This window comes from Dermacentor andersoni, chromosome 9 (genome assembly GCF_023375885.2).
Source record: "Dermacentor andersoni chromosome 9, qqDerAnde1_hic_scaffold, whole genome shotgun sequence".
In the NCBI taxonomy this organism is placed as follows: Eukaryota; Metazoa; Arthropoda; class Arachnida; order Ixodida; family Ixodidae; genus Dermacentor; species Dermacentor andersoni.
In genome coordinates, this window is record NC_092822.1 from 117,100,035 (window position 1) to 117,123,485 (window position 23,451).

General features: G+C 46.5%; 1 protein-coding gene across 1 annotated transcript; it reads right to left on the reverse strand.

Annotated features, from left to right (window-relative positions):
• Positions 1–15,077: 15,077 nt before the first annotated feature.
• LOC126529567 (ninjurin-1-like) lies at positions 15,078–23,050 on the reverse strand. The gene is made up of 2 exons (XM_050177093.3): positions 22,737–23,050; positions 15,078–15,583 (listed from the first exon to the last, which is right to left on the reverse strand). The coding sequence occupies exons 1-2, from the start codon at positions 22,902–22,904 to the stop codon at positions 15,365–15,367; spliced, it is 387 nt and encodes a 128-aa protein (XP_050033050.1). The 5' UTR covers positions 22,905–23,050; the 3' UTR covers positions 15,078–15,364.
• Between the last annotated feature and the right edge of the window lie 401 nt (positions 23,051–23,451).

Below are 23,451 nucleotides of genomic sequence, written 5' to 3' on the forward strand. Positions count from 1 at the left end.
ACCACTACTTTTGTTTAAAAACTTGCACTCTATAGTATTGTATTTGGTTTTAATTTTTTTAATAGCACCAATATCTTTGTATAGAAATCTACACTCTGCACTTCTGCATCGGTTTCTATTTTTGCATTGTGCCTACCCTCCCTAACGCCCTTCCGGACCTTGAGGATAATGAAATAAATAAATAAATAAATAAATAAATAAATAACTAAATAAATAAATAAATAAATAAATAAATAAATAAACGATCTGGGAGCATTTGGCCTAATTTTCATATATCAGAATTACACCTCTGAAAATTCCATTCGCCTTTTTGCAGCATGTCACTGTCCCCATGCTTGGCTCCACACAATTGTAATAACCATTGTATTGTTATAACCACACATTACGCAGTTGCAATACATAGTTGCGTTCTTTTAAAACTTTGCTTTGATCTGACAATAAACCAGTTGGCAGTTTGTATTCCCTCGTGTCACTTCGTGTCCTCTATAGAATCAGTGTTTGCTTCGTCCCGGTTAGTGTATTCCAGTACGCAGCGCAAGAAAAATAAACGCCCACCAACTAGCCCAATTCATCGCTTTTCTAAACGCATTATATGCTTCCTGCTTTGGCCGTAGTACAAAAATAGGTTAGGTTTTTTTTTCAAGGCTCATCCACGACACGCTTTGGATCAGACTTCTAATATTTATATTCTTCATGCCTACTTACACAAGTGTGACCAGTTTTGAACATTTTGAAAATCTACCGCCACCTCAACCGCATCACAAAGAAGGACGTCTTCCTACTACCTCGTCTCGATGACGACCTCAATTGCCTCTACGGGGCAGAGTATTTTTCGTCCATCGACCTACGGTCCCGATATCGGCAAATTGCTGTCGATGATCTAGATCGTGAAAACACCGCCTTTATAACGCCCGATGGTCTTTACCACTTCAAAGTTATGCCTTTTGGGCTATGCAACACTTCGGCTACCTTTGAGCGTATGATGGACTAATTACTCCAAGGATTCAAGTGTTCAACTTGTATCTGCTACCTAGGCGATGTTATTGTGTTATCGCCCTCATTCAGCACACACATTGAGCGCTTTTCAGCTGTATTTGCCGTTTTTCGCAAGGCCGGTCTACAGCTCAACTCCAAGAAATGTAACTTCAGCCACCGTGGGATTACTATTCTTGAACATGTCGTCCGACCGGACACAGAGAAAATTCGCGCCGTGAAAGAATTCCCTGTTCCACAGTCCGCAAAAGATGTCCGAAGTTTCGTGGGCCTTTGCTCTTACTTCCGCTGCTTTGTAAAATATTTCGCCACCATAGCACGCCCTCTCACAGACCTCCTGAAGAAAAGTGTGCCGTTTTTATGGGGATCTTCTCAGGCCACCGCCTTTTCTCGCCTTACCACCATGCTCACCACCCCACCGATTCTAGCACATTTCGATACTTCAGCCCCTACAGAGGTGCGCACCGATGCCAGTGGCCACGGAATCGGTGCCGCCTTGGCACAAGTTCGAAACCGCCATGAACGTGTCATCGCGTACGCTAGCCGTCTTTGGTTACCTGCGGAGCGGAACTACTCTGGTACCGAGCGCAAATATTTGGCCACTGTGTGGGCGGTAGCGAAATTGCGCCCCTACCTTTACGGCAGGCCCTTTTCTACCGTAAAGGACAACCACGCTCTCTGTTCGCTTTCGTCCTTAAAAGATCCCACAGAGAGGCTTGGATGATGGGCTTTGCGGCTACAAGAGTATTCCTATTCGCTCGTGTTCAGGTCTCGTCGCCTACACAAGGACACCGACTGCTTGTCCCGTTACCCTGTACACACGCCCGCCAACGCCGACAAGGACCCTTCCGCAAGTGTTCTTTCCATTTCCCAGCTTTTTAACATTCATCACGCCACGATACTGCTGGGTATTCCCCCTTTTACTTACTCTTCGGTCGGAACCGACTATTACCATTGGACGCTTCCCTCCCCTTGATAAAGGATCCGAGGACCGAGTATGTCCGCGACGCCATCGTCCACGCTGACCATGCGCGCCAACTTGCCCGTACTCGTCTGTTGGCGTCGCCAACAGACGAGTACTTGGAATATCAACGACACGCTTACAATCGCCGCCATCGTGACACATATTTTTCACCAGGCTCTCTCGTACTACTTTCATCCCCTTGCCGCCGAGTGGGGCTCTCTGAGAAACTCCTTCCGTGCTACAAAGGCCCTTACCGCGTTCTACGTGAAGTGACCAATATTACTTACGAGATAATCCCCGTGACCTTTGCCATGCCAACCGGTTCCACATATCCTGACGCCATACACGTCTCTCGGCTTAAAGGGACACTAAAGTTTACCATGAAGTCAAGTTAAAGTGATACATCAATGCTCTAGAACGTCTAAGGCCTCAATATAATCGCGAACAGAGCTTTAGTAACCGAGAAATTGAGGTAAATCCCATTACACTATTTGAGACTCCCCAGCGACATTCCGGTATTAGCCCGATAACGAAGGCACTCCTCATCACAGTTTATATCACTAGTACTCAACTACTCGTATTAAAAAGATCATTTAATTAGATTATAAGACGGAAGAAAATGCTACTTGTCTACTTCTTTTTGGTTCTAAGAAAAAAATAACATTTTGACGTTACCCTTCAGTAGTATGGGTGGTCGAAAGGTTTCGTTTTCGCTCGACCCTGCGCGTTTGACTCTGCGGCGCGCGCGTTTTGGAGTTTCAGTTGTTTCGTTATCGCGTCGTGCTGCGCTGGTTCTCCTGGCTCGCGAAACTTGCATTTGGAACAAGCAGCGAGAATGCCACATTCATGTGATGTCGTGGGATGCGCGAACGCTCCGCGCAAATTGGCCAAGGGCAGTTGCAGCGCCGAATCCAACGTTACATATCACTGTGTGCCAACGAGTGAACCTCTCCGTTCGAAGTGCCGTACCTCTGCCACAGCGCGTTGGCAAAGAACCGAAAAATCGCATAGTGTGCTCGCTGCACTTTCGTTCAGAGCAGTACAAGTTCAACGCCGACTTACTGAAGTCGTGTAGAGTGCCTTTCAAAGCAATGCTTTCCCGTAGCGCTGTTCCGTCAGTCTTGCCTGCATTCTACGGAGCGCAAGACCAACTGCAGGTCGAAGACAAGGCGGTGAGTGCGCCATTTGGTTTTCACGAAGGAAAAGCTACAAATGTGCTAATATGTACAGCCATGGCATACAGTTGCCGTCGTAGTAGTACGCAACGACGCCGGCAGCGCGAGCCCTCAGCAGCAAGTCACGGTCATCAGTGCTTAAATCGCTGAAGTCGAGCCCAGCATCACGAGCCAATGTGTCGTTGTCAGGGTCGTCCATTGCAACGAGCGTCAAAGTTGGCGTCATAAGATAAAGAACCAGCTTATCGTCGCGCGCTTTCCCTTTTGCCAGCCACCACAGTTCCGCTATCGCGCTGCTATCGGCTCTGTCTTGGCTTTGTTTCTGGCCGTGCGTTTGCGTTTTGCGCAGAAAAGCCGTACCGCCGTCTGCGGGCGCCGTTTTACTCACCGACGGCGCAACGTCACTATGAGACCATGACCTCACCACTCCCAGATTGGAGGGCGGGCGATTTGAACTGCGCTAGAGGTACGCGGACGCTTCAGAACGCATTTTATCCTAAAATAAATCTCTTCTTCGCATGAAACAGGCGTTTCGAGGTTTCTGAGATGGTATTTCAAAAGTCCACGTTGACTTAATGTTAGCCTTTAGCTTCCCTTTAAGCCTTACTTTGCCCTTACCGACAGCCCCGTCGGTAGCACGGGGCGGTGCTTTTTCTGCTGGAGGTCGAGTTACGGTTGGAAAAGAGGACAATGTCGTCGATGGTGAGGACGACTAAGTGGCAACAGCCTCCCGGGATTCTCAGCTGCTGTTTATGTACGCATTCTAAATACATCGCGTAAATACTTTTATACCCGTGAGAATATGTAGCATGCTTGAAAATGACCACTCCATACTAAAGTTTATCGTTAAATTGAAGCAATTACACATTTCGCATAGAGTCCTGCAGTAAATCTTTTTTTTTTACAGAAACACACCGTTTGTTATCAAACTACGCGGTGCACACTTGCACTATGGATTTACTCCAAGCTATGCTGCCTGACAGTAGATGTTGTTTCTTTCATTTAAGTATTATAAGCCAATTTAGAACGATAACATTATTTCTCTTTTTCTGCACTGTATTCAGTACGGCAACAGTATCTCTACAAAGTGCGCTTCCACTGTGTTGCACTGAGCATTCACCAAGGAAGCATGGCATGCCACTTAGGTAATTTGTATAAAACAAGACTACTGAGCATCTGAGGCAACATATAACTATGTGAATGCGCAGTAATCTGTTGAAAGGTGTCAAACCATGTTATGCTTTCACATGACTTTATTATAAATGTGTTCCTTTCCAAAGAATGAATTTCGTGATATTGTTTCATTTGTCCATTCTTCCTTCTTAATATTGCTTGGAACTAATGTCATGATGCTATTGTCTGGTCCTACAAAAATCAAAAATTTTGTGAAGAAGTTTTCTTGTGTTTCCTTGCCTTCTTTCTCTTAATCTTCAAATTCACTTTATTGAGCGTGCTCTCTAATCACGAGAAAAATTCATGCTGATGGATGAATAGATGGATCGATGGATAAATCACTTTATTGGGGTCCCTCGGTGCGCGCGATTAGCGCGCAGCGGGCCGCTGCCACGTTGGGACAGAGAGGCCATGCCCCTCGGCCGCGTCGCGGGCCCGATGAACAGCCCTGAGCTGTGCTTCAAGGTCCGAGCAGCGTAGAGCTCGGTCCCACTCTTTTTTGGTGCTCCTGGTCCCCGGCGCCAGGGGGAAACCCCAAAGCATGAGAGCAATGCTAGCGATATCTTTACAAAGCGACACGCATTGTCAGGGTGCGCGTCCGGAAAGATGTTGTGCATGAAGGCCTGCTGAGGTAAGCTGAAAACGCTGCTGAGAAGCTACTTCGCCAGGTGTTTGACCCATGAAACTAGGCAGTGCGTGAAGAAACTAAAATGTTTACTCAAATTTAATTCAGCTACACAGTTCACAGATATGACTTTATAAAGCATAACGTGTCAGTATAAACAAGAAAGGGGGTTAACCGAGGGACCGATTTTTATTAGTCATATCATAAGAAGCCGACAAACACTGACACCAAGAACAACATAGGAGAAATTACTTCTGCCTAATAAATGAAATAAAGAAACGATAAATAAATGGAAATGAAAGTGGTTGAAAAAACAACTTGCGGCAGGTGGAGAACGATGCCACAGCCTTCGCATTTCGCCAGTATAGCCATTTCTCACAATCAAAATTCCACTAATCCTTTACAGCTTAATATAAGCATTACAAGCTTACAAATTAATGTTTTGTCTTTATTTAATAAATCAACACTGCACAACGAGCCCTGTAAAGTGAATTCTCAAGAACAGCTAGACTGTTACCTTCACAAGTAGGAATCGGCGGAAATGAAGAGGCTGATGGGACTGGTTTCAACCTACACTCGTAACAACTGTGCCTGCCCAGAAATTTTTTGCAAGCTTGATGACGCTCGTCTGCTCATTCGTCGCGACGTACTGAAGCAGCATCCAGACCAACGCGTCGCAAATGGAACGTTCACGCCCCGTGTTCGCGGCCGAGGCTTTCCTTGTCGCGCTAGAGTGCAGCTACTCAAGTTGAGGCTTGGCTGCGTGAGCGTGCGCGAAGGTTTATACAGACAAGAACGTGTGGCCAGTCCATCGTGTACATCTTGCGGTTGCTGCGACACTCTTGAGCATCTGATATTTTTTGAGTGTCCCGCTTTTAGTGCGCAGCGCATGTTGCTAGTGAGGGACTATCATCTTCTTGGCCTGCGGTGTACGACACTGGACGAATGTTTGTACCACAGTGGTTGTGCGTCTCGACGTGATCAGGCTGATCGCACTCTACTTACTTTTCTAGATTTAACTAACTTAGGTTCACGTTTGTAACGTCGATACTATTTCTTCTATTTACGATTTTGTAGTTGTCTGACCTTCAGTGAACGGCCCTGCTGTGTGCGATCTGTGCTGTGTGTTCTACTTTATTCTTTTAGATTTGTCCTGTTGCTCTTTCTTTCCTCTTTCCTCCCCTCCTTCCTATCGGTGTTGCTGTCACCTCCCTTCTGAAGAGTAGGCAGGCGTTGTGCCCCTTCCGGTGGCACTTGCCAGCCTGCTCCTCGCTTTCAGTTTCTTGGTATATCTTTATATGTTTTCAAAACAATTAATAATAATAATAAATATTATTATTATAATACTGCCTGGAGATTTGGCAAGCTTTGTTCCGGCTGTCATTATAGTACAAAAACGCAATAGCGTGTCCTAGGTCACTATGGGCACATTCTAAAACAACCTGCTACGTCTTAAGGTGAAATACGGTAAATGGCAATACCACAATCGCGCAAAATTGTTTCTTTGTCTTTTTATGGGCGCATGGAGCCTGCTGACACTCGTACCAGTATATCGTAGTGGCTTGTCTAACATTTTCTTGAGAAGCACAGGCCTAGCAAGCGCGTGTACTAAACTAGGTGCCCTTTCACGTAACTCAGAGCAATCGATACGATGTAGGGCATTCCGAACATTTTTCGCCCCTCATGTGTCAATTTATGAGCCTTTCGATAAAGAAGCACGCCAGGTAATGAATTAAACCAATGTTCTCGTAACCAAACTAATCCAGGTGGCTTCCTCAGAATTGTGTCACAAATCTGTGAAACCCACTCAAGCTTCAAAAGCAACAACGCAACCGTACTGCTTGACGTTTTAGACTGCAGGCCATAAAGATCGAAGCATAACATTCAACGCCTGCCTACATTCGTTTCTCCGTAAATGCACGGGAATATTGATTAAACAAAAACCGAGCCATTTCGGTTTCTGTTCTTGCCGTTCATAGCGCGGCTTCGTCGTCGAGAGCTCTGCGCAGTTTTGCCAAGTTGCTTTCCGAACAATATGGATTATATCGCTTGAGTGCCGACATTAACTGCAGCAGATATTGCTATCATGATGACTAAAACGTACTTTCTCGTTTTCTTTATTATTCCTTTAGCTAATATGAGTAGCAGCCATGCAAAGCGACGCCAGCGCATTAACTAACGACGAGACGACCAGGTTACATGTTTGCACTGCTGACCATTCTATTTTTCTCAAACAGCGCTATAGTGCGGAGTAAACTAAAATAATACACTTACATTGGAGGTCCGGACACGGTTTCCCACCGCGTGGAACCGTCGTACACACCAAGGATTCGTGCAGCACTCCGGTATACCTAGAGCACGCAGAAAGCAGCCGCACCAGCTACGCCATGCTACGTACAGAGTACTTCAACTAAGATGGCCGCAGCGCCGCTTCGGCAAACTCGCCCATGCGCTGATCGTGTGGTGATATCGGTCTGTTTTTATCTCAAAGTCATGTCGAACCTCAGTTGGTGTCACATATAGACCCCCGAACTTAAATATGACCCTATTTCTGGACTTCATGGAGAGTATAGTGAGTGGCATGGGAGATAAACCAATGGGCTCTGTTTTGATTACGGGGACCTGAAATTTGATGTGTTTTCAAGCCTAAGCAGCCATTACTCATATTTACTAAGACCATATAAATTTGAAAATTTAATGTCTGACCCAACAAGAATTACCGCTACTTCAGCGACTATAATTGAGCATTTATTATGCGACAGTACGGACAATGTCTCAGCGGGTGTGTAGGATGCTACCATAGCGGATCACTCGCCAATGTTCTCCGTTGTGCGTAAGAATCATATCACTACTACTAGAATAGGATCTACACCAAGCACACGCCTTAACTATGAACTTTTTGCGAGAGCAAACAGTTTAAATCACGATGATATATATGACGCAAATGGCAGCACTGAATTTGACAATTTCGTAGAGGCTCTTGAATCTGCCATATCAAAGTGTATATTGCGCCAAGGTACGAACCACCTTTGTGCGCATGGATGAACCAGAACGTACTTGAGGTCATAAAAGAGGAAGATCAATGGCACCACAAGTGTAAACTTCGTAAACAAAACAATTATTATTTAAAGCAGTTTAGGTCTCACAGGAATAATGTAGTGCCATTAAATAGGAAAAGAAAGGAACTAAGATGGCGGCACCGCCGCTTCCGGAAACGCGCGCGCATGCGCAGATCGTGTCGTAAGATCGGTCTATTTTTATCACATTGTCATGTGGAACTTCTATTGGTGTCAAATATAGACCCCTAACTTAAATATGACCCTATTTCTAGACTTCATAAAGAGACGATGAAACACGATCATTCGATAAAGAAGTACAAGTGTCAATATGACTTCAGACATTCGATTTTTGGAAACCGAAAACTAGAACTAGCTAGGGACAGCTGTCATGAAAATGGGGAGGCATGCCTCATAATCAGATCGTGGTTTTGGCACGTGATAACCCCTAATTTAATTATGAAAATGAGGTATTCCTGATCTCCCAAAGCTCATACGCAAGTACTAAACCATTAACGCAATCTTCCTGCACTTAAGCCTTTCGAAAACAATTGAAGGTGTATTTTCCTAATTGTGATTAGTTCTTGACATATATATCTGCTTCCGCTCACGTTTAGTGTGTATAAAGCAGCAAAGCTTTGTGCTGCGCTTTTCTCTGTTCTACCTTATCTCTATACAGTTTCCTCTATTCTATAGGGTTGTACTTGTTTTATTTCGATTAGCAGTTCCTGCCCCCTTCAGGCGTTTTCTATCTATCTATCTATCTATCTATCTATCTATCTATCTATCTATCTATCTATCTATCTATCTAGCGGCTTACACCCACCGCGGTGGCGAAGTGGCTTTGGCGCGGCGCTGCTTATTAGCCCGAGGGCACGGAATCGATTCGCGGTCGCGGCGTCTGCATTTCAGTGGGGGCGAAATGAAAAATTCACCGACGAATACAATACTACGTAATGCGAAATTTCCGCACATCAATATACGTGCTTCCATTTCGCGATATATTGGCTTGCGCGTACAATCTGTCTCGTGCGGCATGTTGCACGTTGGAGCGAAATGTGGCGCGACTGCCTCTCTAATCGGGAGACATCGCGAGATGCAGCGCGTAGGTGACGCGTGGGCACGATTCACAGCAGCCGCCGTAGACAGACATCCGCTCATGTAGGGCTTCGTTTCCATATGCCTGACGCATGCCGCTTTGGCGCCATGTCGTAGCCATCGCCACCGCAGAGCCCGTCTTGAGCGGCACTGCGCTTTCCTTCTCACGCTTTCGCCATACTCTCCTCCTCGGCTTTTCTCCTCGCGCTCTCTTCACTATCGCGGTCTTCCATCACCCGCTGCACGCCGCGTTCGCTCTTTCATCTTTCGCTGTGCTCGTTCACTCGGTTACGAGGGATGCCGACGGATGCCGCGGCATGCCGACGCTCAACGCAGGGACAGGCGCCTAAGAGCTTTGCTCTATAAACGCCCGTGTGCCGTCACTGAGTGCACGTAAAAAAAAAACAGGGTGGTCAAAATTAATTCTGAGCTCCTCACTACCGCGTCTCGCATTCCGTCTCGTATTCATGCAGTCCCCATTGTCCTGACTTCTCATATATGATGATTTCAGTGACTGATCCTGCGATCAAAAGCTATTCTTTGTTGATATTGTACGAATCTTGGCTGCTGGTGTATTATATAAAGTTAAATCAACAGCTTACTGAGGCATTTGCAGACACTTAATCGCGAAGCTCGCAATGACACTGCAAAAGACTGTTATTGCGCTAATCCAACGAAGTACAACGTTTTAGCTTTTGCTAACGTAATGAGCAAGACGCCAGAATAGTTCATAAGGCGGTCGATGAATTCAAGGTGCGAAAGCGTCATCTATGCGGTTTTATTCATTCCCCGATCATAAGCTTAAACAAAAAGGTGCAGTTTCCCGTGAAATGCGAAATATCGATTGCGATACCAAATTAGTAGACAGCTAGACCAAGTAAGGATAGTAGCTTTATCGGCCGTATAAACTTTTCAACATTCGCTTACTAACTAAATTAACAAGCATGATGCCACGAGCACACAAACAAACACGAACACATCTCAGTCGATGATCGGGCACAGTCGCTGTCAAAATGCTGGAGCGAGAAAGCACGGCCGCAGCAGCGAGTGAATTGACATTCGTGCTGCCTCTCGGTTCAACGCGAACGAAGGGGCGAGGACACAGCGCTCACGAAACTATCAGCACTCGGCGCAATGTGTACCCATCGCTTTCAAGATAGGACCCGCGCGGCTGCGCAATACGCAGCTACCGCCGGAGTAGAATGCCGCCCCTTCTCTCCTCTCCCTCCGATGCCTTGCATGCACGAGATTGAGCTTCCATCGTCGGCTCACCCTCGCACGCTTTAACTCGCACATACATCATATGGTAAGCGTCGACGATGTTATCGCCCTTGTACTTTATGCGGAACATCACCGTTACGGCGACGCCGACGGCAAAAATGCATCCGGAGTGTCTATATATTTCCTATCGCAATAATAACAAAATCCCAAGAACTGAGACTTGCCGTGCGCCCTAAGTTATTGACACGCGTACTCATTTATCCTTTTCTCGAGGACTGCATTTCACCCGCTAACATTTTAAAGCTATCGGTCAGCGCAAGACGCGCCTTCATGATTGGGAACTCATGATTGTTGATTCTATCTGTTGTGGGTATTGTCAGCGCACCTTGTTTAATCTAATTTTATGCACGACGCAAATTGTGTAGTATCTTCTGGAAGGCACGCGGGCACCAGCGATTACGCTGGAACCTACGACGAGCCACGTATAAAAGCCCACGCGTTTGACCCGCAGATCAGACTTTCAGCGATCACTGACTTTGCCCGCCGCTATCGTTGAGCTCGAGTGTTCCTCCTTTTGCTGGGCAACATAAAGAGTTAAACTTATTACTCACAGTTGCTACACTGCGTCGTTTTTCACCGTCATTACAACGTGAATATATAAAACAAGTTGGTGAAACGAAATTGTTAACAGATACGTGTTGAGTTTGATTACAGAAAAAGCATTCAATACAGGTAAGCAAATAGGGGCATATGACAAGTTTGCTTAACTTCAGGACAAGGAGAGGGCAGCACCTGCATCAACGGCGTTTTCGAAATATAAAAAGATACAATCAATGCGAGAACCTCTATCTAGAATAGAGAATGTGTTTTCGGTAATCATGTTGATATTTATAGCGAAGTTGTTAGATTCAAGAAATCATATGAGAATGGTGTAAATGATGTGCTCTAGAAGCCTGCATGGAGTACCGGCAAGTGTGATGGGTCTGTGGTTGACAGGGCACGAAGGGTGACCTTGTCTTGGAAAAGGCACTACCTTCACCGCCTTCCTAACGCTGGGCAGGACACCGCATTCTAACGGCTACTCAAAAAGTTTAGACAAAGCGACAGAAGTGTTGGTTGCCTTGCACTTCGAAAACGGTACAATTATTCTATCAGAACCGGGTGCAAATATCTTTAAACTCTTTGTGAGCTTTTACTCCAAGCCAGTCGGCGACCATAGAATCCATCACAGGAAACAAGAGGTTATTAATTAAAGGCGAGGAAAAAGGCTGATCATAGGAAAATGAACGTTTAAATACGTTACGTAGAGCAACATAGAACATATCAGATGGTATAACGTTCCCTGTTTCGTCAAATAGTTGAAGTTCTAGTTTGTTTTTACCGTTAACAGGTTCCCAAAATTATTATTTCGGGGCAGCAAAGAAAGCGTGCTCGAAAAGAAAGTGCACTAGGCTGCTTCAAGCTCGGGCACGTCCTCCGACACACGCTTTTGTAAAGCTGCCCACCGTTCAGCTTCGTCAGGTTATAATTCCCTGCTGTAAATTCGTTTTTTTTTTTTCTAAGATGCCTGAGTAGTATTGTAAACCAAGGATAGCGAAACATGGAACGGACTTTGCGCAAAGGCACGTATTTTCCGGTAAGCGAAGGCATTTTTATTGTAAAAATGTGCCCAGTTCTACACTTTGATGCGCGGAGTGGTGCGTGTATGGTTCCCAAAAAGATTGCATTTCGACGTCAACGAGGGCCTGGTTTGCCTTAGCATAATGTGGTGCTCGCTCAAAAGGGAAGTTGCCAAGGAAGTGAAGAATACAATGGTCACTTAGCCCGGGCAAATATGCATATGCTGAAAACACAGTTGGCATTGACAAAAGGACCAAATCTGACACGTTTCACTAAGTGGGAGTAGTTCACGAAGGCTCTTTAACTAATCCGGGCAAATTGCAATCATAGCAGAAATTAACGAAATGCGAGCTTTCATTTGCATGCGGGGAAACTAACTAACATAACTGGGGGAGGTATTCTGCAAGACTCCACCTAGTGTACTGTATATTTCGGCCACTGCTGATTGGATGTACTTGTACGAGCAAGGTGGAGACGAGCGACTCCAGCCAATCAGCAGTGGCCGAAATGGACAATCGACTAAATGGGCTCCCACAGTATGCCTCCCATGCTGTCCCATTCTATATCTATATATGAAATAAATGTCACCAAAAACTACGAGGAGCTAGTTTGGGTATCTTACCAGAATGCTATTCAAAGTGTCATGTAAGGAATCTCATAACGTATAACACGACTGAGGTGCGCGGCAACAGGCACAAAGGATAACTACTTGACGTCAGAAACGAAAACATCCCCATTCAATTCTAGTGAGGATATGATTCGAGTGGTCTCACTGTAATAATGCTTCGATATTGAAATCAGCACACCACCGCCAATTCTTCCGTTTCGATGAGATGTAAAAGCTTATATTAATTGCGACAGTGTAACTTACACTGTCAACTATTTTATTTAAAAGCCATGTTTATATCATTAGGACCACATCGGCGGCACAGTCAACGATGTAAGACAAATAATCTCGCTTGCTAAGAACGCTTCGTGGTGAAAAAAGATATGTTACTTACCCTAGACGCACCCCTCTTAGACTTATGCTATCTTTTTGGTGGTTTGTAAAGCTGTGAAGGATAACATTACACGAAACGACAGAAGGATCTGAAGTTTGTACTTTTTATCCGTTTGCGAAGAGCAGATGAAAACATTTTTTTTGTTTTGTTTATAAACAGCTTATTGCGTCGCAAAGACTACTGCTGTCCGCTTGATTTGCCTTATTCGATTATATGCGTGCCATATGCCTAAAACGTTTTAAAGTATCTGCTCTAAGTGAACGCAAATGAAGTTGTTACTGCAACATCACGAAAGAAGCAGTTTCGCGAGAAAGTGAATTCTGATTCGAGTATTTCGCTCAATGTTGCGGTGTATTTTATGCCGCTTCGCATGTAAATACCACTTTTACCTTTTTTTCGCTGTTTCTCTCTCTCTCTTATGTATATTCTCTCTTCCACTCTCTCTCTACCGGAGCTCCTTCCCCGAACAGATCATTATAGTGTGTGTAGTAGCGCATCCTCAGTTGGACACGCGCCAGCACAAACGTCAATAATTGAGGCGATAGCATAAAAGTGGACCTTTGCTCACTTTCGAGACATATAACATAATATATTGGTCCATGCCGAAGCCAGTACAGTCTAACGCAGCGTATCATAAAGCGCCAGCAGTCACGAGGTAATAACGCTAGAACGGGCCGCGTGCGTGTTGCCACGCGTCTCAAAGAGCAACCTTCCCACCAGAGTAGCGTGCGTGAGAGAAGCGTGCTTGCAAGCCGTGGCGTAATGATTGAAGCACTGGACCGGCTTCTATGCTGAAAAACAAAGGTTTGACTCCACCCACGGTCTCGATTTTTTTCTTTTTGCACAATTACAGGTATTCTTCACTCACTTTAGAAGTATCTAACAGAAAACCAGAAGTGCGTTGAGCGTATGCAAACACGTCGCAACGTGCATGAAATCGCAAATTTGAAGGAGGTACGAAGTATAGAGACGCCACTTTAATAAATCAGTGTGTGCAAGGTCGCCTGTGATGTATGCGCAGGCAGCTGTCGTGACGTAACAATCTATTGCGTACTTAGAGAGCTAGCGGTTCTGATTTATGGCCTGTTTCTTATACTAAGTTCATATTTGTGTGCCCTTTTCCCTTAAAGTGGGACAATTCTATGTGTCATTCTAGAACTGGTACAGCGCAACAAACTATGGAAGAAACAAGCCGAGTCGGTCAGATAAAGCAACAGAGCGCTCACTTCCAACTGTTGTTTCTTCCATTGTATGTTGCACTGTACCAGTTCTAGAATGAAATACCAACTCGCCCAATCCTCAACCCTAGTGATCTATGTCTCATGCCGTGACGTGCCTTAAGTTTCCATCCGCGCACTGACGGTGGGACTGCCGCACAATTTCGCCAGTCCCACCGTCAGTGACCCAAGTGAATCAATCGAGCGTGGTTCAGATGTGCGCTTGTATACTGAGACTTCGACAGAGGTGTCGCAAATGATGTGCCCAGCGACACCCCGCGGTAACTTGCTGGCAATGGCGTTGCATTGTAGAGTACAAGGGCTGAGGTGCGATTCCGACGGGTGGCCGCCGTCTTGCGATGCGGGGTGAAAGTCAAAATGCCCGTGCGCTTAAATTTAGGCTCACGCTGAAGAGTCCCAGGTGGTCCAAATGAGAGTGCGCCTCCTAGAGCGCCATAATAATGAAAAATATATTGTTTGATTTTACGTACCAAAGCCGCAATCTGATTATAAGCCAAGCCAGAGTGGAGGACTACGGTGTAATTTTGACTACCCGCGATTCTCTTTTGCGCACCTAAATCTAAGTGCATGAGCGCTTTTTCATTTCTACCAACACCGCCAGGGCCGGGATGAGAAGCCGCGATGTCGAGCTCAGCAGCGCAGCGCCGTAGCCGCTATCGTTCAGCGTGGCGGGTAACTCTTTAAACGTAAAATCAAATGAAATATTTATTTACATGCAACAATCCCATCATCGTTTCGGCACCTTCAACAAAACCACAGAATTTGTTTGTTCATGTATCCGAAGTTTGAACGGCGCATGTTATATTTTATTCATTGTACTTGGTATTATTGCCATTATTGTCGCTGTTATTGACGAGAATGAATTCTAACAACTGTTCAGAAAGTGTTTTAAGTCTAAACGAGACCAGGGGACACTGCGTTATTCCACGTCGTCTCCACTTTCTCGCCAGCTCCCATGTCTCCAGACGATGGTTGTCGAGACATTCAGTGACGGACGAGTGGGCCTACGTGGTTCCACCGGTTTAGTCGCGGAAAAGTGCGCTTTTTAATTGAGTTCACGAAGAGACAAAATGAAGACTGCGCGATATCCTCTCGTGAACAGCAAGATGAAAGAACAGCGGGCGAGTCCATACATGGCGACCAAAACCGATGTGACGACGCCGCCGGGTCGTCCGGGCATGGACGCTGAGCGACCCGAGCTCACTGGGGCCCCGAGGGCTTGCCCAGGTTGGGCGGCTGCTGGAGCATCAGGCCGACGGCGCCGTCCCGGCCGTCGAAGGAGGCAGCCATTACGTTAACGACCGTGATGCCGAACACGGCCGCGGTGGAGACGTTGTTGAGGATGTCGGCGAGCCGGTGGTTCTTCTGGTCGTTAACGTTGATGAAACCCAGCAGGAGGAACAGGACGCCCACCATGATCTGCGCATATGCGCGGTGCAATGGCGTGTGTAGGTTCTACAGGCCCGGGTTTTCCTTTTCTTTATGTAATTGTAGTTTTTCGCCCAGCTTGAAAGGCGCAGAACGCGCAAACAGTTGTCTGCTTACGCGTGCCATATGTCGATACGTAGCTACATGTAGCTATACGTAACTATATGTAACTATATGTATATATGCCCACCCCCATATGTAGAAATCAGGAGAATAAACTTTGGCACTGAGTTCGTTCAGCTACCGTGAGAATGATAGTTGGCACGTGGAGCTTTCTAATCTTTGCGTGCGCTTGGGGGCCTCAGATGTTCAAGTCAATTTATTTGCTAAGCTTTCTCTGCCTTTACGATCCTCGGTATCGAAACAATCTTCCTAAACGCGCAAAGCCCAAGGACTTTCCGCCCATGCATAATCACTGCGAGTTGTTGTACTTGTAACGCAGGATCTTGTTAGAAATTTTAAATTTGGTCAATCGCAACGGTGTTTTAAAACATTAAGGACCAATGTTAGGCAAATCCATAAAGTAACCTTCATTTCCATTCTGGTTGACCCATATTGATTGCAGCTCCCGCGGTACGCACTAGCGTCAGGATTCCCTCTAGTAATTTTGGCAGGGAACTGGATGATCTAGTCCAGTGCATTCAGAGCTATGCGATTCTTTTCCACCACTTCATGAACCCCGTATTGACGTGCCATTCACAGATACCACAATACTGCGTCAGGTCCAACCACCTGTAGCGTGTTGTACATACATAAACCAGCTACACTGTGAATGCGGGTTTTCGATGGACCTATATCGGCGTAGTGGGGTTTCGGTGAGCGTTTTCGGTGAATTGTAGTGTTCGAGCGACGCTGTCAGTGCGACTAGAGGCGCTCAAAAACATGATACACGTGTTTTTTTCAGAGTGGCGTGAAAGAATGAGAATGTGTACCAAATTTACATTTACAGAAAGTGAGGGTGATGTTCAGGGGGGCGAGCAAGCTATGTTTCAAAGTATGTGCATTAATTATAGACGTTAGCGGGAGACAGCGTTGTCGAACACAATCATTATCATTACCGAAAAAGAAATGATAGGTAGCAGTTGGCGGTGAAGGCTGCGGTGTACATGTGCATGTGCGCGCTCCGACCATACTAGTGACGTATGTTCCATCGTGTCATTACCGGTTTTGTTTGAACATCATCAGTAGGATGTGAATGCGCCTTCTTCGACCATTATGAGGACCACTGAACATTCGTGAATATTTGCGACCGTTGCGAGAAACGGGCTGCTGCGTAGGACAGCTAGTTATGGCGAGCAACGATGCTAGGCCTGACTCTTAAACAGAGTCTGTGGCCGTCTTGGAGACGTCGGCGCAGGTGTTGCGTCAAATCCAACTGCTCCTTGAGAAACTTGCTACTCAGACGCCCATGCGAGTGACCGCGGACGCGCGTCACAATGTCTACCTTCTTCGGGCTCGCTGACGACATCGCCGCGAAGTAAAGGATCGTCGAGCTCAATCAAACGGCAAGTCTGACCGAATCGACCGAAGTGGAGAAGCTCACGGTAGCGAAGCTATAAAATGTCGCAGTTTCGTCCGAAACATGAAGCAACGATTGCGATTTCGTTTTATTGGACATCAAACGATTCATCACTGTCTTGCTGTGGTTTGACTTAGGTAAAGACTGATTTATGGTCTGTGAAGTAGTTGCTCGTAGTTAGAACTTGGGTTACTGTTATGTTGAGACTCTGCATGACGCCTGCAGCGAAGAGTTGACGCGCTCGCACCGGCGCGTGCTTCTTCAATGGCGAAACTGAGTGACCAAACGCCGGCGAAGAAGCTGTTAAGGATCGTTTATAGTCCGACGTTGTCAGTGCTCGGGCCAGCGTCGCTCGACGCGGCGTGCGTCGGAGCGCGTTGGCCGCGTCCGGTTAGGTTGGTTGCGTCGAACCATTGGTCGAACAATAGACGTTGTTGTTCTCGCCAACGTGACGTAACGTGTGCGCACGCTCAGGCTACGTCGGACTACATTTAACCCTTTATGCACATTTGCCTAGCCACATGGTACACAGCGGCGAGGCTCGAGAGAGGACAGCTGCGACGCCTCTCTCCAGCCCATCCTGTGGCGTGACGTCGCAACTTCACACTTGCGCGCCGCCGGCTCAAGTTCAAACGCGAGCAGTTTGAACTTGAGCCGCAAGGAGCGCTTGGAGTCGCACCTCGAGAAGTAGAGCTTTCGCTCATTGTTTTGTCAATAATGTAAGACCTTGTAGGAGCAACTTTAGTGATAGGATAGTGCGCAAGATAACCCGCATATACCGCATGTCTATAGCATGGCATGGTATATGCCATACATATACCTAAATATAATGGAACCTCTTGGCGACGACGATGGCAAGAATTCGCTTGGAGTGTCCATACAGTTACTATCGCACTATAAGAGAGAATGAGAAAGAAATGCCTGGAATGTCACAGCCATTGATAACTGCAAACTTGAATGACGAACCGACAACCTCTGTTCTGGTGAATGGTGCACAAATCCCACTAATTAAGTCAAAATTTGTCATTCACATAGGGAAAGTAGTAGCCAGCCCAAACTGCAATGAACAGATCCACGGTATATGTGGAACTTGTGAAAAAATGGGCGAGGTCGAGGCGAACTTAGGCGGTCTTCAAGTGCGTAAGGATGAACGTAGTTCCCGACGATGCCTTCACAGTGCCTCATTGTATCGCGAGAACAGACATCATTAACTCACCGATTCTTGTGCTTCCGAAAAAAGCTTCTTCTTGCATTCCTCCAGCAACCACCAGGCTGCTGGAGGGATGCGATTCCTGTTACTCATTGAGATCAATATTAAAAGCCACCATGAGTGAGTTGCCTTGCCAGTCAGTGAGAAGGCGAAGTTTGGTGAAGTGTGTTGGTGCAGTGAAGCTCGGTGCAACACGGTGCAGTAACTTACAGCGGCTTGATATTGTGTGGAACCAAACGGACTTACGCTTTACTCTGGAGCAGTTGAGATCGACTTCTTGCGTGAATTGAAAGATTAGAAGACAAGCCTCGCAGTCACGGTGCATTGCAGTCAGACATCACCATAGAGAAAGGCCAAGTAGTCAGGCGTGAGGATCGTGTTGAGCTTGAATATCCCGGCGGGTCAGCATCTCCTCTGCAAGCGGTCAACTTCATTGAGCAAGTAGTAAGGGCACAATCACCATTAAAGGCCGAGGACATCAAAATTGTGCCGTCTCTCAAAGAAGCACAAAAGGAAGAGCTGTGCGAGTTGTTGAAACGAAACCGGAAGGGCTTTGCAGTGCATGCCAAGGAACTCGGATTCACGCATGTGCCAACCATAGTCATTCAGAAAAATACCGGGACGTACACCACTGAGTCGGCGCCCTTACAGAGCTTCATGCGCAGAGCGACAAGTGCTTCGGCAAACCACCGACGCACTCGAGGCTTGTGACCTGAACCGACACAATGAGTCTGGGAGCGACAGTCCATTGATTTTAGTAAAAAACGGCTAATATAGGATCGTAGTGTACCATACCCGCTTGAACATGCAAACCGTGAGAGACTGCGGTCCGCTGCCGATAATTAATCATGTGTTGGATCGTCATGCACGAAACAACTTCTTCACCGTGAAAGACGTAGCGCATGGTTCTACTTCCATATTCCTCTGGAAGAGCTATTCATGCAAAAAGAAACGTACTGCTTTGACCAATGCAAATATTTTTTTTAAATAATGGCCCACTTCTTTACCAAAGAATTTAGTCCACTTGGGTCGAGTGTGGCATCATGTTACTTGGACGATATACTTGTTCCAGATCGACTGGCTGTCCATGTTGGCCAAGTTGCAACAGGTGTTCGGTGCCATCTACAAGGCAAGATGCCATTACGTCTGTCCACATGTACAATTGCAAAAACACAGGTATTGTGCTCACGACCAAAGGAATCAAGCCAGGTGCACGAAAGTTGGCCGCCCTCACAGGACTGCCAGTGCCATCCAATGTGAGTGAGATGAGAATTTGGCAGCTTACTTCCAGTGGTTGATACTGACGAGCTTTTCGCTAGACTGGTGAGCTTTACCAGGCGCTTCTTGCCGGGCTATGCAATAATTTCAGCCCACTACGGCATCTTCTCAAGGCTCAGACAGGCTTCAAATGGTTCGAAGATGCTTGTGTTAGAACTCATTTTACAATTCTTGTGTACTGGAGAGCATACTGATGCGAGGGCTAAAGGTGTGCTTCTACAGAAAGATGACAGAAATGCGTGGCATCGAGCGGCACTCTGTCAGTCGATGAGCTAGTGAAATAAAGCAGGAGTGTCACTAAAGCCTACTTAAACTTCTGGATATTGTGTAGGTCATAGGAAAGAGTAGACGATTTCTATTGGAATTTGGGTTCACTATGGTGGCAAACTGCAGTGCTACAGTTCATCAGAACACTTTCAAGTCTGCGAAACCAAAATTTTCAAAATGGTCTGGCCAACTAAACGAGTGCCAACTTCATCCTGCCATCTGTTAGTCCTTTGGCTAGCTTCGTTTGCTGAAGAACTATTTCAAGAAAGCGGGGCACCGGGTTTCATCTCCGGACCAGGGGTGCTGTTGTATACACTCAGGATCCACCACATTTTGCAATTCGCCATATTTTCAGAGCTGATTGGCTCGAAACGCTGCCATTACAGAAAGGATTACGGAACCCAATATGCAGTAACACTGTCCAGCTTGAATAGTGTGCCCGGACACATTTGCTTATAACTGCGAATTTTCGCTCCAAGATGTTTGAGCATTCTGGTGTATATGTGCATTCAGTTTCGAAACCACTTCATATCTCCCTTTTACGAGTGTGTACATCAGCATCATCCGATGTCATGACATCGTTTATGACCATGTACACGAAAGAATAAAAAATCGACGAGTGAGTATTGTGCTACACGACTGAAGCCAAACGAGTCAGCCCTGCACATGCCCTTCACGTCAAAGCACGCAGTAGGTTTTGGTTCCCTTGACCTGCAGCCATTAGCTATGACACAGCAGCTGATCAAGTGCGCATGGGTTAGAAACTACAGGAAACACTACAATCTCAGCCAATACGCTTAGTCTCAGAGGTCACGTGTTGGGCTGATTTTTCGAGAGAAAAAGCGAAAGGAATAGCTTCCCGGAGAGTCGGTTTGCCAAGGCTGGTGGCGTGACTTGATGTCTCCTCCTAGTTTATTTCTTCCGTCTTGGCTATTTATAGCATTAAATTCTCGTCCATTATGCATTTCTACCCGGAACTTGCGTGTCGCCTCCACCTCTCCCCAGTTCCGCGCCACCATTTCCTTCGGTAGCTCGCTACCTGGCGGCTTCGCTTCGTGTTCTCGAAACTGAACAGACTGATTCCACAGTCTCCTGTTTCCTTCAGCGAGGTGCTGGCTTTTCAGAACGTAGCTTTTCAACATTCTTCCTTATCATCAACCTGCTTTACTTCCACATCAGAACGAAGGAAATCGCAATATGATTAATCACAATTTATTCCTCTGCTACATCAGTCGACTTCGTATCCTATGCCTGCAAATTTCATTATCTGATCACACCACCCAATTTCCTGTCGTCTTCAACTACGTTTCGCTGCTCCTGAGACAAATGTTATAAACAAACGGTTCTGCTTTACGCATTGCACAATGTACCCAGTTTCCATTCTACCTGTGGATCGGAACCATGACGCTTTCTATACCCGCTTTATATCATAGTACGCTTGCCTGTTCTTTTAACGTTACACGTTTTATTTTCTGTTCCATGCAATTTACATCAAGCCAAAAAAATCAATTTTGATTTAACCTCCAAGGGACTAAAGGGGAGTCGGAAAAAAGTTGGTTCTAGCAATATTATCCTGCAAGCTTGAGTTATATGAGCTGGTACAGAGATTGAAATATTAGTTTAGAGCGCCCTCTTCATTGTCAAAACAGCTTCCACAGCATGAAGCAACAGAGCTGACAAAACATTTTGCAAATCCAGCCGCACAGGCTCTTACGCAGCCGATTTATCACAAGGCGCTATCGCTGTACACAATATTTAGCTGAGCTGAGCTTAGATTCCGTGTAGCCCGGTTCAAATACTGACGAGAGCTATGTTGATTTCGCGTTATTCACGTGTGCGTCTCAATGTGAGGCAATATGGGCATAGTCATCTTGACTCTGAAACGACAGAGAAACCAAGTGGATGCACTGTCACATTCCTCGCACCCAAACCAAGTGGTGTCCAAATCTAAATACCAGTGGGGTTCTTCGATTATGCGTCCCTGATAGTCCCGCACTGCCCGAGGCAGCACTTTCAGCCAATGAGCGTTGCGTATGCAGCGTTTCGGGCAGTCCTAGATAGACCAGGACAATTCTAAGAGGCCCAGTGGCGGCTGCATCTCGGTTGCAGAAGTGGATCTCGAAGGACATATTTTTGCTGATTGCATGCGCCAAAAGCCGTTGCGCAGGCGGATAAGCGTCATGGACGCCATGTTTTGGTCGCCACTTATCCATTCGGCAGCAGAGCGGAGAAAGCGTTGTACCTCCAGCTGCCGGCAAGAACGCCGCGCACACGCGCACTGGCGTTCCGCTCAGTGCTTTGAGTGCAATTTCTTAGGTTACAGCGCTCTGAACGGAGCGAATCGTGCAACTCCAGCTAAAGGTCTCCTATGGGCCACCAGCGCAGTCCAAAACACTCGGCTCGCGTGTTCTAGAAAGCGTTTTGACTTCTGTCTATACTGGTAGCATAGCCATGTTCGTACACTATTCTTACTAATACCAGGCAAATTACTGAAGATGAAAATCCGCGAAAACCACGAAGCCCACTGGCAAACTGCTTCATGACCCATTTGGTATTTGCTGAGACACATTCGCCGCAGAGAGGACGCATAAACGGGAAAACACACCGACGACAATACAGGTGCCAATGTGTCTTCCTTTTTTGTGCTTCTCCTCTTTTCGGCAAGCATGTATTTCATCCCACAAGTAAGAACACGACAATATGGGGCCTCGTCTGGTCGTCCTCTTGCTTGTGTACGTTTCCTTTTTTCGCCGGTTTTCGTATTCAATCATGTACTAAGCAACTGTCCAAACTCTCGAACTGTCCAAGCTCTCAGCGTGCGCATGCGCACAGCGGTTGTCCGTCGGAAGCGTGCGTATATGTGTACGTACCTGCAGCCCTATGGAGAGGCTAAGGAGCACCAGCAGCAGGGTGTAGAATTCCTGCTGGGCGCCCCGCAGGATGAGGCTCTTGAGCTGCGCGGTGTTGGCCGTGAGCAGGGCCACGTCCAGCATGCCCTGCGCCACGGTCTTCTTGGTGGCGTACCGGTTGGCGTTCATGTTGATGTGCAGTCGACCTCTCTCATTTCACTGGACGTGGCTGCTGGTGGTGACCAGGCCTGCGCAATGCGTGGGATACGTCAGTTCCTGAAGACAAGGACCAGTATACGAAAGTGTTTTTTCTTCGCTACTGCGCCGACGCACAGAGCGCCCTTCGAGCCGTACCACGCGCGCAGGTCGTTTCAATACACTTGGCATGTTATTGAAGCAGCGCACTCACATCTGACACTTAGCGCACACATAGAAAGGACATACAGAGGCGCTGGGCTGCAACTTCATATGTGCCAGTATATTGTGAAATCAAATAGGGAATTCTCTTCCTTCTTATTGTGGTGACTTCCAGCTGACTGTGATGGTACAGTTTAAAGTAGAGTAGGAATGGGGCAGGTTACCTCTGTCCTATTGTATTTACTTATTTTAGTAAGGTTTAACGTCCCCATTCAACGCAGCTATGATCTAATAAACGCCGTGATAGAGGGCACCCAGATTGATTTCGACAAACGGATTTCTTGAACGTGCATTCGTATCACGGTACGTGAGTTTTTAT